Raw genomic sequence first — 15,450 nt, forward strand, 5'->3', positions numbered from 1 at the left:
GTTGTGTATATTTATTCATAAAAATCTATATGATAAATTAGAAAATAATCACATTTGCTTATGCCTTTGCCCATTTCTATAATTTGTAGTTATTATTACACAAATCTGCATGATCTTAAGTATATGGCATAAAGTATACCGAAAAAAACGTAATATAGATCCTGCCCAGAACAAACTCCGAAATCGCTAAATTACCGATGCAGGTTTTCGAATGTATCGTTGACCTCCAATGCGCATGTATTACGGAACCACGTGAAAAATCTAGCAGACAAGCATGTCATGGTTGTTTGGAATCAACACCGGGCAGGGGAACCCTCCTCAGTACCCTGCACCCCCTCCGCCCCCACCCCCGGGAAGTGACGACAAGGGATCAGGTTCCAAGGGTGGCGATGGGGGAAAGGGACTTTCTAAAATGGATGCATACCGGTTTGATTCTGCAGCATTGGAGAGGGCTGCGAAAGCTGCAAAAGATCTCGAAACATCTAGTACGAATACCATTTTGTTTATATACTTGCTCCACAATAAATGTCAGCCGATTAATATCATATTTTTTTTAATTAGTTGTGTCACTTAACATTTTGAGTCCATTTGGTAAATTAATGTGCTTTGAATGCTTATGAAAGTCAAACTATGTGACCTTTACCAACAGTTTAAGATGTTTCATCATTCGAATTTATTGAGTTCCATTTAATGGATGTTAACACCAGTATATATGCAGTGTCCATTAACATTATTTGTTATTATTAACATGATGAAGGAAATCGTTATTTGAAATCACCTTATATTTTGTATTATAATTTCATATATGTTGATCAGCGGTCCAGATAATCAGTGTTTTTTGCTGATGAGGTAAAATAAATCACCATTACCAATTAATTTTGAGTTGCCCGAGTACAAATATGCAGGAAAATTGTCAAAATCCCTAAGAATAACAACACTGTGTTATAACCCAGTGAAGACATTTCAGAACAGATAAATATCTACTTGTTGAATGCAGTGAGTGACCTCTGTCTACTGCAGTGAATGATGCACAAAAGCTCTGTGTTAGTTGTATTACTATGCATGCAACATGTGACACACTTGGGGCAACCCATAAATGGTTGCAAATTTTATGTTTTTGGAAAAAGAGATTCTCTTTGGCTTTTATGTACCCAATAGACTCTCCAAGGGAGTAATAAATATTTTGAATACCCAAAGAAAACTGTCAAGATCAACATACACAATGTGCATGATAACATGAGTAAATACTCAATGGTTACAAAAAATACCTGGAGACATGACACAATAAGCATGATAATTAAATGAAATAAGTTTGCATCACCGAAATATGAATTTTTTCAGAGTTTTCCAAAGAAGCTTTGGAACTCACAAAACAACAAGAAATCACCACTCAATTTGAACATCAAAAGAAAATAAAGGTATTTATTTCTTCTGCACAATTATTGTACATTAATTGTTTTTTGTATACCAGCTATTTTAACGTAAGAATATTTTTGACTCGTCCATTCTCTACTAGTACTATTTGTTTGGTTAGTATTTATAAAGAGCCAGAAATTTGAAAAGAATTACTGAATTGTTCTTGACAGGATTTCCTGATAGTCATGTCCAGATCATAAGGATGCAAGAACTGATTGTTTGTCTTCATGCTTGATGCTTGAAATATCTGAAAATGAGGAATCTGTTTGTGTTGATATTTGTCTTGAAATCATGATGTAAATGGTTACTCTTAAATAAATGTTGAATCATTTAAACCATTTTGTTACCAACTGAATGAAGTATTGACCTTTAAAATTTCGTATTTTTGTTTTTTTTCGGTGAAGCTTGATGCTTTTGTTTTGTAGGAATATGAAGGCCAACTTGAACAGATGAAATTGGAACAAATACGAGTTGCACAAGATGAGAAGCGAAAAACATTGGCTGAGGAGACAAAACAACATCAACAGAGGGCTCAGTACCAGGACCAGTTGGCCAGAAAACGTTACGAGGAGCAGCTAGCACAACAGGTGAATGTGGCTTGTTTAACCTTGTCTTAATATGGGATTCTGGGGAAGAATAGGTCCCCGTCATCATTTGTGGGCTGCCCCCGTGTTGATTCCAGGTTAGAATTGCTCCTTAGCAAACCGTGCTTGTCGTAGGAGGCGACATTATGCACCGGGACTTGGTTGATGGTGTGGATCGTTGCTCACAATGTCAATCACTGTATTGTCTGGTCCAGACTTGATAATTTACAAGGTGCAGCTTTAAGCAACAAAACGCATTTATTTTGATTATTCAAATCATTAGGATTGTCCTTTCAACTAATAATAGAACAAGTGTGTGTTTAAGTATTGTTGTTTTAATACAGTTAAATTGATAACACAATTAGAATGCTAAAGAACTTGAATTTGCTTTTTAGGCAAGAACTCAGGAAGAGACATTACGGAGGCAAGAAGAATCTGTACAAAAACAGGAAGAGATGAGAAAAGGTAAGGTCATCATCATTATCATGATCATAATCATCATTCCGAATTCGAATCGGTCCTCAGCTGGTCGAAAGGCGACTTAGTCATTGCGTGGGGTGGATAAGGTGGTTAAGTTTAGTGATTTGGTTGACGGTGTCATCGTACTCTGATGGTGTGGATTGTTGTTCACTTGATTCTCTGGGCCAGACTCTACTATCTACAGGCAAACGTCATATAGCTGGAATATGTCTGAGTGTGGCATTCAATAAACCAAAAATATATTTCCAGCAACTCTTGAATACGAGGCTGATTTGCGCTACAAGAATGAGATGAAGAGAATAGAAGCTGAGCTTCGCGGAAAGGCAAAGATAGACCGGGAGAATCAGGATATTATCCGAGACCAAATCAAGCTGAAGGCTCAAGAGCAAAGACAGACAGTATTAGAGTCAATCAAGTGAGTAGCACCTGGTCCTGTGGACACGGGTCACAGGTCACAGGTCAGGAGAAGTAAAGCAACGTTGGTTGCAGAATAATGTTTGGCAGCTTATCTCGTGAGAGTTTCTAGGGCTTCGGTCCTGCCCCACACTGAAGCACATGTTGTACATGTGGTGTCGCCTATGGCAAGGGACGGTTTGAAATATGCCTCATTTCTCTCAGCGGTGAATGGGGACGTAGTAGGATGAGATTGTAACCTCGTGTCTAACAGGCAGCTTGGGATGTATACTCCCCAGGGAGCTGAGATTTAAATTGAACACATACTAATGCATTGACCATGGTATTAATGTAGCGCTTTGAACATGTGTTAGGGTGTTGATTTGTATGTCATCGTACCCCAGTTGCGTGGATCGATGCTCGTTATATCAATCACTGGATTGTCAGGTCCAGAATTGATTATTTACAGACCACCATCAGAAAGCTGAAATATTGCTGATTGAGGTGTCACACAACAAATAAAACACATAAATAACAGATATTTTGAACACGCAGAGTTTGTGTACAACACTGCCACACTTCTGTTTCCAGAACCGCAGGATCGGTGTTGGGGACTGGGTTCCAAGCATTCATATCCGACTGGGACAAGGTGTCTGCCACAGTAAGTCTGTTCGTGGAAAGCCAAGTAGGACTTTAGTTCGTCGTTAATGCTGATCTGTAAATAATCCCGTCTGGAGCAATCCAGTTATTGACAACATGAGCATCAATCCATGCCATTTGGATACAAGGACATGCAATCAACAAAATCACTGAGCCTGATCACCTAATTTTTAAGGAAATCTTGGATTACGATGCACAGAAAAAATTTCCAGCTGCCAAGATGGCGCGAAAAAGAGAGAGTGATGAGTTAATGGGCTTGGTCACATGGTTCCGGTGCGCATGCGCAGAGTGAGGGTGCGTTTGGGTGAGCTGTTTTCTCTGTTCTTTGGGAACAGCACAGGACGTTTCCACTACCTATTCGGAAGAGAGAGAGATAAGCAATAAGTATGAGTCAGGATAAGTATAAATGATAGTTTTCACCGGATTCCCCACGAAGAGGTAGGTCTTAAATGATGATGATATATACATTTGCTTTTGCTGAATAATTGTTTTCGTCACCAGTAACCTTTGCTGGTTGAAAGAGGCGATCAAATGGATTGGGAGGTCCGGCTCAGTGATAGGGTTAATTGCGTGTCAACATACCCCAATGGCATGGATCATTGTTCACAATATCAATCACTGGATTATCAGGTCCAGACTCCTTTATTTACAGGCTGCCATCATTTAGCTGGAATTTTGCTGAATGCGGCATTGAAGAACAGCAAAAAAAGAAGAATTGTGATAGTGAATATCCAATGGACTTATGCTTCATGTCTCATGGGACCATTTGTGTCATATTCTAATGCATTTCGTCGGAGAGAGTTTTTCAGTCAACGGTCTTGAAAGAGGAGCCAAACATGTCTTTTTAATTTCATGACATTATTTCTTCTTTAAGTGGGACCAAAATCATTATTTGTTTTTAATTCTCAGTACTCCACCCCCCAGAATATCAAATAATCGTCCCCTAAAGCTGCAACACACAGACCAGCCCTTGTACAACTGTCACTCTAATTCTGTTCCCAGGCTGCCGGCCTGACATTGGTGGCCATCGGCGTGTACGCTGCTAAATATGGTACAGGTGTCGCTGCCAAATATGTAGAGTCTCGGTTGGGGAAGCCATCGCTAGTTCGAGAGACCTCACGGTTCACAGCGCTCGAGGCTCTCAAACATCCAGTAAAGGTAAGAGCAATAGCAGAATCACTGGATTGTCTAGTCCAGACTCGATTATTTACATACCGCCGTCATATAGCTGGAATATTGCTGAGTGCGGCATTAAACAACAAACAAACCAACCAACCAATCGTGCTTTACTCCAAAATGACATGCCATGATATAACTGGAATAAAGCTGAGTTAAAACTCTCACTCATGCACGCAGCCACGCACTCAACCACCCACCCAGTAAGAGTGAAGTCTAACATGATGGCACACATAAAGTGAGTGACAGTAGGATTATGACAATTATGTTTGAAAATTTTCATTCAATACTCTCTGTTGATAACAATGACATTCTGGATGTTTTATGTTGCAGACTGTACAGAAACTTCAAAAGAAACCTCAGGATGCACTACAAGGAATCATTCTTAGGGTATGTCCAGCACTTTGCCTTCCTGATTAAGAAAGTGATGTGGTTCCGATTACCCAGCTGTTCCCCAACTTTCTTCCAATGATACACACTGTTAGTGACAAAGATCACACATGAAAATATCTGGCAATCATTGCTGATTTTACAGTACCGTTAGTTGCAGTTTTTATTTGGCCTTTAGGCATGGCAATATTTGTGTGTCCATGGAACTCTGTGTATGAGCCATACTGGTAGGAATTCCATAGCAGAGAAGCTGGACAGCACTCCTTACTGGTCATAAAGTACAGAGAGAATCTCATCCGAGTGCCTATTGCATCACATCTGTCAACACAGGCTTGCTGAGGATTTTAAAAACGAGTGTTGATATTTTTTAAATATTCTATTTATCAGTTTGTAAACAGTAATAACCATTGTCTTGAGTGTTAAATGGTAGAGCTATCCGGCTACAGTGGCCAAGATATAAGTGATGTCATTTGATTGTGATGTCATGGTCATGATGTCACAGTGGTCTGCCTATCGGATATTGTGAATGGTGTCGTGCTGTGATGGTGTAGATTTGCTCATGATATCAGCCTTTAGTTTATCTGGACAAGAGGTAATAAACATTCACTCACTTCCACCTGATAAAGGGTCTTTGTTGTGAGTAGTGGATCAGGAAGCATTACGTATTCAGATTCAGTATAAAATGGATTTCGCTGCATAGAGTTGCCTCCCTTTGCCATGCCAGAACCACACTGCCTCTGTGATGTAGAGCATCTGCCCGGAGACTGGAAGGTCTGTGGTTCCTGGTAGCGTCAAACCATAAGATGTTAAAAGATTCTATTTGCTCTGGGCTGGCATAAATTCAGATTAGTACGAGCAGCCACACATGCACACAGTGAAATGATTTTGAACACTGCTTTAACCAATGCTAGCATCCGCTGCTCTTCAGTTCGAACCATAAATTGTTCAGATTTTTGTTCTTTGATTTGTTATCCACATTCTTGTGAAAATGGGTTCACCAAAGAGTGTATCTCCACAGCTTACTGTGAGCCCCCACATTAAGATGACATGCTGTCAAATAGCCGCTGTTGTCATCGAGCAAAATTTTAGTGAGGCTAAATGTTCTGAAATGTCCTCAAATATCCCAAGCCCAACTGTCTCCTGAAGTTTAGCAGAGATTTTTTATTTTGATCAAAATTAAAAAAGTTCTCCCGTTTCTGTTATGGATCAATTTAGACTAACTAAATTACAAAATCAAACTAGTATCCTAAACAAATAGAGCTTGTGAGATCAGAGTTACCTCCCTTCATAACATTTAATGCATGATTTGCAATTTGAATATACGTTATTGATTCTTTTGCAGAATCAAACGTCTGACAAATACACTGTCACATATTTAAGCTTGTCAAAATTAAGGCCAGTTAGCCCACCTGTCGTTTGAGACTTGAACACTGCTAGAAATGACTGAAATGCTGTTCAAACTCCTTCAGTCTTGGTGCAAATAATACCTTGTTGCTAGTTTAATTACTATTGTGATGTTTTGTGTCTGACAGCCCTCCCTGGAGGAGAGACTACGAGATGTTGCTATTGCCACCAACCACACCAAGAAGAATAAGGGTTACTACCGGAACATTCTCATGTACGGCCCACCAGGAACAGGAAAGACCATGTTTGCTAAGGTACATTAAGTTGATTTTAGGCTGGCCAACATGATGGGGATTTGTTGGCCACAGGAATGCTGTCTTAAATGTTGAATACTGTAAATACTGACTGGGAACATCCTTCCTCTTTCCTCATGTAAACAGCTGTCATGTTCCAACATGTCATGTTCACTTTTTCTCAGACCACCTCCGTGTTCTAGTGGTAGAGCGTCCGCCCGGAGAGCGGAAGGTCCGGGGTTCAATCCCCGGCCGCGTCATACCAAAAGACGCTAAAAGATGGTACTTGTTGTTTCCCTGTCTGGCGCTCGGCATTAAGGGGCAAAAACAAGGACTGTGACCTACTGATTAGATTCTCATATGGCGGCACAGAACATTTCTTAAAAACAGGACCAAATTATATTTCTTTTATGATGCCCACCCTGAACCCCCTGAATATCAAATGGTCAGCTTCTAAAGCTGCAACAAGCATATCGACCCTTGTATTTGTCACTCCTGGGATAATTCTGGGGTGGGGCGTTGTGCTTTTAGCCCCAATGTTTGAAAAAAGGCCCACATTTTTTAAATACAATGGGGCAGTTTAACTTTATACTGTGTGGCAATTGTGTGTGTGAGTGTTCCTCTGGAATATTTGAAATTTTCCGTAAAGGGCCAAAGTCAGAAAATTCCTTGAGTGAACCCTGTCACTCTAATGCCAATCCCTGACTGCCAGCCAGTTATTGGATGCCACTGGCCTACCTTTGTTGCAAAGTGTGTTTTGAATCATTTGAATCACATCTGCAATCTGACCCAGAACCTGGCCCAAAACAGCTTTTATGCTTTTATTGCTGTGAGTGAGTTGGGTTTTACGCCGCTTTTAACATTATTCCAGTTATATCACGGTGTGTCAGTTTAATGTGGGAGGAAAGCCCAAAGTGATGCAGGTCTCAGATGTTTACCACTTCAGTGAAACCCACGAGCACGGGCATGGTGCTGACAAACCTAGAAACATTATCGGGGTGAACCGGGATTCGAACCCACAATCATAGTTTTCTGGCGTGCCTAAGGGACGCAACTCTGCATAGCGAATCGCGGCACCATAGACAACTGGGCCACCCGTGCTCCCCTATTGCTGTGAACTGTAGTCGGATTCTTATCAGGCACTTTGTGCTACTTTCAGAGTTTAGCCCAGCACTCTGGGATGGACTACGCCATCATGACGGGCGGCGACGTTGCACCCATGGGTAAGGAGGGAGTCACAGCCATGCACAAAGTGTTCGACTGGGCACAGACGAGTCGGCGAGGGTAAGTACAGACATCATGGTATTGCTGGCCTTACAACTACTGTTTGACAAAAGTGAGGGTCTACGCAACAAATGCCAGTATTAATTAATCGGACCAGTCATTTTATGATAGGGTTTGCCTGTCTGTTGAAGGATAGCAGAAATGAGAATATTTTGATATTATGGTGGAAAAATTAAGTTTTGCAGCTGTCTTGCAGATGATTGTGGGATCAGTCAATTTAGTGTGGCATTGCTACTGTTAGCTAACAGAATGAACTTGTCAACCCAGATCATCAGTTTACAGTTCTATGTGTGAAACTCATTCTTTGTGTCTCGAGTGTTGATATTACTGACATTGTGCGACAAGTGCTGTAAAACCCAAGTTAAGAGAGGGAGCATTTGTTAAGTAGTGGTGGAACACAAAAATTCACAAAATTCATTTGAACAAAAATGGATCAAGTAGACAATTGACTGGATGTAAGTTATAAATAAGCATTAATTTGTTATAAAGATGATAAATAATTTTAGGCTTAAGATATTATTTTAAGAATACTTTTGTATCAGGGTATTTTCATGTTGTACTAATGGGTGTTTGGTTTGAAAGTATGGATAGATATAAAACACATTTCAAACATTAAACTTTGTTACTGGTATTCCAGAGTGCTGCTGTTTGTTGATGAAGCAGATGCATTCTTGAGGAAGAGAAGCACGGTAATTAATAGTCAAATCTGACACTAATGACTTTAATAATAGCTGTTGAAATTTATCTGAGAAACATATTCTCAACAAACAAGAATAATTTTAAATAACCGCATTGAGAACTGGGATTGCTACCCAGCATTGTGTTGCAATGCAAGCGAAAACAACAATTCATTATTTTTTTTTACATTTCCTTCTTTCCTCTTTTCAGGAAATGATCAGTGAAGACATGAGAGCGACGTTGAACGCGTTTCTCTACAGAACTGGAGAACAATCCAAGAAGTGAGTGAACTGGGGCAGTTTATTTTCAACGTCACGTTAGCAATGTTTCAATGAAAACACGGGATTGGGTGACTCGCTGACATGGTTGACTGCATGTCACCGTATCCCAATTGCCTGGATCGAGGCTAATGTAAATCACTGGATTGTCCAGTCCAGATTCGATGATTTACAGACCACTGTAATATAGCTGGAATATAGCTGAGTGTGGCGTATACAAACAAACAAACAAACAAACAGTTGCGTCACTTAGGTATGCCAGAAACCTATGAAAGTGGCTTCAAATCCCAGTTCACCCTGAGTATGATTCTCGGTGGGTTTCACCAAAGTGGTAAACAACTGAGACCTGCATCACTTTTCAACAAACAAATAATACAGTGTCTTTCCTCACCAACGGCTACCCCAGCAGGATTGACATCATCACTGTAGCTATAATTCGTGTGGATATTACTAGCCATTATTAAAAGAGGGCTTAAAAAACTTCCAACACTGATCTATGCCATGGAAACAGGAATATGTTCCATGGTCATACAGAATCTTGTTCTACGAACTTCTTCACATTGTGATAATCCAGATCGCTCACCATCTTTTTCCGTTGTCAGATTCATGCTGGTGTTGGCGAGTAACCAGCCCGAGCAGTTTGACTGGGCCATCAACGATCGACTGGATGAGATGGTGGAGTTCGACGTCCCAAGTCTGGAGGAGAGAGAGAGGATGGTCAGACACTACTTTGGTCTGTACGTCCTGCAGCCCGCAGCCGAGAAGAAAAGGTCTGTTAGTCTATCAGCAGCTTCGTTTGTGTTGTTTAGAGTGAGTGAGTGAGTTTGGTTTTATGCCGCTTTTAGCAATATTCCAGCAATATCACAACGGGGGACACCAGAAATGGGCTTCACACATTGTACCCATTTCGGGAATCGAACCCGGGTCTTCGGCGTGACGAGCGAACGCTTTAACTACTAGGCTACCCGAGCGCCTCTGTGTTCTTTAGAGCAGGGAGCAGGGGTGGCATAGTCATATGAGCCTCTGTTGTAATATCTCTGCAGAGTTGCACTTCTCAGTTGTTCCAGAAACAGATGATCATGGGTTGGAATCCGATTTCCCCCGATTATCTTTCTAGGTTTGTCAGAACCATACCTGTGCACTTGGGTTTCACGAAATAGCAAATGTCTTCAGACCTTTTTGTGAGAAGAAACCGACGTGCCATGGTATCAATGAAATAATGTTCAAAGCAGCGCTGAACCAAATTCACTAATGTCATCCATTGACAGTCTGAGCCTAGATGTTGTTGTGAAACTTTCTGTTTATAACTGAGGCAATCCTTACTGTTGAGTTGATATATATAGTTACATTACAGTTAGAAGACAAATGAAGTGAGTTTTGAATGGTTGGAATTTTCCTTTTTTCTGCAATTTGGCCTGAGGATGACTTTTCAGAATAAGCACAGGCCTGGGGTCTGTTCTGCAATTTGGCCTGAAGCATAAAGCAATCGTAGCTCCCAAATTTTATGATAGAGTTGTGACAGTCATAGCACTATAATCACTTTGTGGAAGGGGGCCCAGGGCGATGACTAGAATTGTATTTGGGTCCATGAAAAGGGGAATTAAGAAAAAAAATATCTGCTCTTGAGAGGACTGGTTTTTCATTAATATGGAAGTTCTAGGGGAGAATTATTTTTCTTTTATATTTCAGAGGGGGCACGGGTGACCCAGTCATTAAAGGCGCCGCGATTCGCTGTGCAGAGTTGCGTCCCTTGGGCATGCCAGAAACCTATGATTGTGGGTTCAAATCCCGGTTTGCCCCGATTATGTTTCTAGGTTTGTCAGCACCATACCCGTGCTCGTGGGTTTCACCGAAGTGGTAAACGTCTGAGACCTGCATCACTTCGGGCTTTCCTCCCACATTAAGCTGACACACCGCGATATAACTGGAATACTGTTAAAAGCGACGTTAAACCCAACTCACTCACACACACTCACTATTATATTTCTGCTATAGTATACTTTTTCATGTTGTGACTTTACTGTGAATCATGTTGTGAGTGAAAGCTAACTGAACTTGTTTTGCACTCACTCAGGCGTATGAAGGTGGACCAGTTCGACTATGGAGTCAAGTGTACTCAGATTGCTGCCATGACGGAGGGTCTGTCTGGCCGTGAAATCGCCAAGCTGGGAGTAGCGTGGCAGGTGAGTTCTGGTTCTGCCACATCGGGGTCCATTCCTTTCACCACGGAGTTTGATTTAGGCTTTTGTCCAAGAATATGCTGATAGGCCATGATGCTAGTAAAGTACTACAAGATAATGTCCAAAGATACTTCAACACACTACTTTTGTTATTGAACTCTATGGATGACCTGGGTTAGAATAGGGAACGAGGACCCCTGTCTTTGTGGCAAGGGGTTATCTAGTGGTCAGGCTTTGTGACGTCAGAGAATGTGTGGAGGCATGTGGTCCTGTGTGCAGTGCACAGGTCACATCAGGTGAAGTTTAAGCAAGGTTGGTCATGAAGAGTACTTGGATGAGTGACCGTGTTTGGCAGCTTGGCTCCAGAAAGCTTCTTGGGCTTCGGTCCTGCCCCACATGAAGCACATGTGGTGTCTTCTTAAGCAAATGGCTCTGTTCAAAACATGCCCCTGTTCACTCAGAAGTGAATGGGTACCCGGTACTATGAGATGGTAATGAATCTGTTAACCTTCTTCAGGCAGCTTGGGTTGTATACTCCTCAGGGTGCTGAGAATGAAACATGGGAACTTGCTTATGACTTCATGCTTGTCCAGATCATTGCAGGTTGCCATGATACAGCTGGAGTAATAATAATAATAATAATAATAATAAGTGCATTTATATTGCACCAGATTCCATTCACCAAGTGGATGCTCAAATCACTACACTATTATTACCCCGGTCAATGGATCAGTGAGCACTCGATTTTCATTCTCATCTCCCTTGGGAGTATACGACCCAAGTAGTGACGTAACTTTAAGCAACACTCCTGATAATAAGGTGCTCTGAATTTCTGTGGTTTCCTGTTGAGTTTGGTGAACTTCAAAAAGTGCTGTCACCTTGTTCTCTAGGCCCAAGCGTACTCCTCGGAGGACGGGATGCTGACCCAGAAGATGATCGACTCCATCGTGCAGGATGCAGTGAAGCAGCACCAGAAGAAGATATTCTGGAGGCAGGAACAAGAAAAGATGTCCCAACCCACTGCTTTCAAGTCGGCAAAAGATGCTGCATCGTTTAACGCGCCCACGCCAAAGCCCTCTTGATAACTGTGGCTTGTTAGGTTCAGCAATTACATAGACTTGTGTAGGAGTACATGAGGAGTGCATGTAGAATGAGCAAGGCATTCTATGATGCAGTGTAAATACAATAAGCAATTTGGTTTCTTATAATGGAGACCAGGAATGTAATCAGAGCTGATGTTTCCTACACGACTTGTTGCCAGACTTGTTGCCAGATTGATTGATACCATTCACAGTGTTGGTATGTTTGCGAGAAGGGAAGATGAAAACAGGACCTTTGGTATTGTTGAGATCAGATGTATGTGTGGATAAAGTTAGATCAGTGTTTGCGCAGCTTTTGCACCTGATTAGAACACAGGTGGCCAAGTGGTGGTTACAAAGGGTTTGCTTGTACTCAGAAGACCCGGGTTTGATGTCGCACAGTCTCAAAATGTGAGAAGCCCATTTCTGGTGTCCTCCCACTGTGATCTTGCTGGAATATTGCTAAAAAGTAAAATCAGTGTAAAACCATTTTGAACACTCACAAATGTATCTCGGAAATACGTCCCCTCACGACATGGTGACATGTTAACAAGTGCGTATGGATAGTCACAGGTTAATAACGATTCAAGAGAACATGTTCATTTTTATGAGAATTCTTGACAATCTTCAAACAAAGATTTTTCAGTTCTGAATTTTCTTCATTGTTGAGATGAAGTTATAGATTAGCCTTTGTCCCCCTGAGATGTCTTCATTTCAGTCAGTTGGGTCTTTCCCGTGAAGATCCGGGTAGAATAGGACTTCAGTAACCCATGCTTGCCGTAAAAGGCGACTATGCTTGTTGTAAGAGGCAACTAACGGGATCGGGCTGTCAGGCTCACTGACTTGGTTGAAGCATGTCATCGTATCCCAATTGTGTGGATCGATGCTCATGATATTAATCACTGGATTGTCTGGTCCAGACTCCATTATTTACAGACCGCCGTCATATAGCTGTAATATTGCTGAGTGCGGCGTTAAACAACAAACCAAGCAAGCAACCAACCAACCTTGGGGATCGCAGCGCAGACCTACATCATTTTCACTCCACATTAAGCTGACACAAGGTGATATATCTGGATATTGTTCAAAGCAGGGTTAAACCTAACTCACTCACTATTTCAGTCAGTTGAGATATTGCCATCACAAGGCCAGTCTTGTGTCATGCATGTTATCTGGTCATATACATATACATGTAAAAATGTGCCATACAGAGCTCTAATGGAGAGATTTAACTGTGAAGATGTCCATACATGAGTTACTAGCTGAAAAAATACATTGGATAGAGGTATTCACAAAGAAAACAAATAAATTCGAAATAGATATTAATGGGTATCAATGTGTGAAATTATAGTTTGTGCCATAAAGGGGGGCTTATGTATTAAGTATTCTTGGGAAGTTGGGGAAGCCTGCATTTGTAAAGGACATAAATGATTTAGTTTGTTCAACAAGCTTCTGGAAAAAAGAATTATGAATATTTTGCCGCGGGTTGTGAATAGTTTACACCAAACATTATTTGATTGTCATTGTGAATGTGGGGGCATGGGTGGCCCAGTCGTCTAAGGTGTGATTGCTGTGCAGAGTTGCGTCCCTTGGGCACGCCTGAAACCTATGATTGTGGGTTCGAATCCCGGTTCGCCACGATTATGTTCCTAGGTTTGTCAGCACCATACCCGTGCTCGTGGGTTTCACTGAAGTGGTAAATGTCTGAGACCTGCATCACTTCGTGCTTGCCTCCCACATTAAGCTGACACGCCGTGATATGACTGGAATACTGTTAAAAGCGGCGTTAAACCAGACTCACTCACTCACTCATTGTGAATGTTTAATGGTCAGTCCCTTCGAATTGTTGAGTTAGCCGAGAAATAGTGTCTGATTAGAATCTCAGTTCAAGTGGACAACTGCTTCACAAAAACTAACGCTTCCACCAGGTGTGTTGGGTGGCCCTGTACACCGGGGAATCTTGGCTGAAACCTTGTTATGAGCAATCACATTATAATCAGATAATTTTCTCTTATACGATATCCCTCTGCATCAGGAAAGCCCCATCATACAACTTGCATATCCAAAAACAAAACTAAGCCACCAGTTCTGAATGTAAAAAATAAAGGCCAAATCATTTTCTCAGTGTCATGTCATCTACACCCAAAAGAGAGTACTTTCCAGGGATAATTTGTGATCTGTGTCGGTTTACTTTTGTTAATATTGAAATTTGCAAATCGAGGTGGTATCAAAATGAAACAAAATTGTTAAGAAAAATTAACATTCTACATTGAGATTCAACCGTCAATGTTCACCCAAGGTGACCTTTGGAGGTCTTCATGCAGAGAGGTATGATGCTTGTGTTAAGTTCTGAATTTTAATTAAACAGTCGTGTCAAAAATTATTTGTAGGATAACTGTTTGATTATAACAAGGATAAAGCTAAGTGTGAGGTTCATTAGAAAAAGTCCTGTGTATTGTGTGGTTAGATAGTGTGACTACAGTGAGCTGTGAGCGTGTGTGAGATGTACTATATATATTAATGGGTTGCATCTAGTATATACCATAGTATCATGTCCTGATGATAAATACATACATGACATCTGACTTGTGTTTTGTTTTATGTGAGATAGGTTCAGTATTGACATGGATGTGATTATTACTAGTATTTCCTGCCACAAAGGATCATGGGTACAGGAATGTCATCCATCCATTTGTCTGTCCATCTGTCTTTCTGCTTCCAAATATTGACCAAATAATGCTTGAAATTTTACTCACTGATGTTACTGGTCACAATATTTAATGAGATCGAAATTTACAGAGTTAAGGTCCTTTCTCAGCTTTTCAACAGCTAGGTTGCATCCATAACTGTGTATGCATTTTATCCTGTGATGCCACAGGCAAGTTTAGAGTCGGCTTGAGTTCGCTAAAAAAGATATCACGTCCCATACGAACTAGGGCTGGTACTATTCCAGCCAGGATGACATATTCAGCCAGAACAAGCTGACTTTTTGGTGTTTGCTGTCAATTCTTTACTTTATATGATTGTTCAGAAAATATTATGACGCCATCCATTGTTCGTGACATCTCAAATTTATTACATGACGTCATCATAACAGACTGCCTGCATGGTCCATTGAATGGACAATGCGCACCCCCTCAGACACTCCTTTCGACAGATATGCTCTCTGAAAATGTTCGGGATTTTCGTGTTGTGAGCTATCTCCTGTAAACTGT

General features: G+C 41.1%; 1 protein-coding gene across 1 annotated transcript; it reads left to right on the top strand.

The window, feature by feature from the left end:
• The first annotated feature begins 230 nt into the window (after positions 1–230).
• LOC124144988 (ATPase family AAA domain-containing protein 3-like) lies at positions 231–12,337 on the top strand. The gene is made up of 15 exons (XM_046514616.2): positions 231–485; positions 1,342–1,418; positions 1,842–2,003; positions 2,396–2,465; positions 2,730–2,895; positions 3,465–3,534; positions 4,536–4,691; positions 5,043–5,099; positions 6,632–6,757; positions 7,896–8,020; positions 8,658–8,709; positions 8,909–8,979; positions 9,579–9,746; positions 11,051–11,159; positions 12,047–12,337. Exons 1-15 carry the CDS (start codon positions 275–277, stop codon positions 12,236–12,238), a joined length of 1,812 nt encoding a protein of 603 aa, XP_046370572.2. The 5' UTR covers positions 231–274; the 3' UTR covers positions 12,239–12,337.
• The last annotated feature ends 3,113 nt before the right edge of the window (positions 12,338–15,450 follow it).

The sequence above is a fragment of the Haliotis rufescens genome, unplaced genomic scaffold (assembly GCF_023055435.1).
Source record: "Haliotis rufescens isolate VD_foot unplaced genomic scaffold, xgHalRufe1.0.p SCAF_55, whole genome shotgun sequence".
Taxonomy (NCBI): Eukaryota; Metazoa; Mollusca; class Gastropoda; order Lepetellida; family Haliotidae; genus Haliotis; species Haliotis rufescens.

Bases quoted from the DNA above. Each gene is read 5' to 3' on its own strand.
- LOC124144988 (XM_046514616.2), top strand. From the start codon at position 275: ATGTCATGGTTGTTTGGAATCAACACCGGGCAGGGGAACCCTCCTCAG. The intron at 2,896-3,464 runs GTGAGTAGCACC...TTCTGTTTCCAG, and splicing joins ACAGTATTAGAGTCAATCAA to AACCGCAGGATCGGTGTTGG. The intron at 3,535-4,535 runs GTAAGTCTGTTC...TTCTGTTCCCAG, and splicing joins GGGACAAGGTGTCTGCCACA to GCTGCCGGCCTGACATTGGT.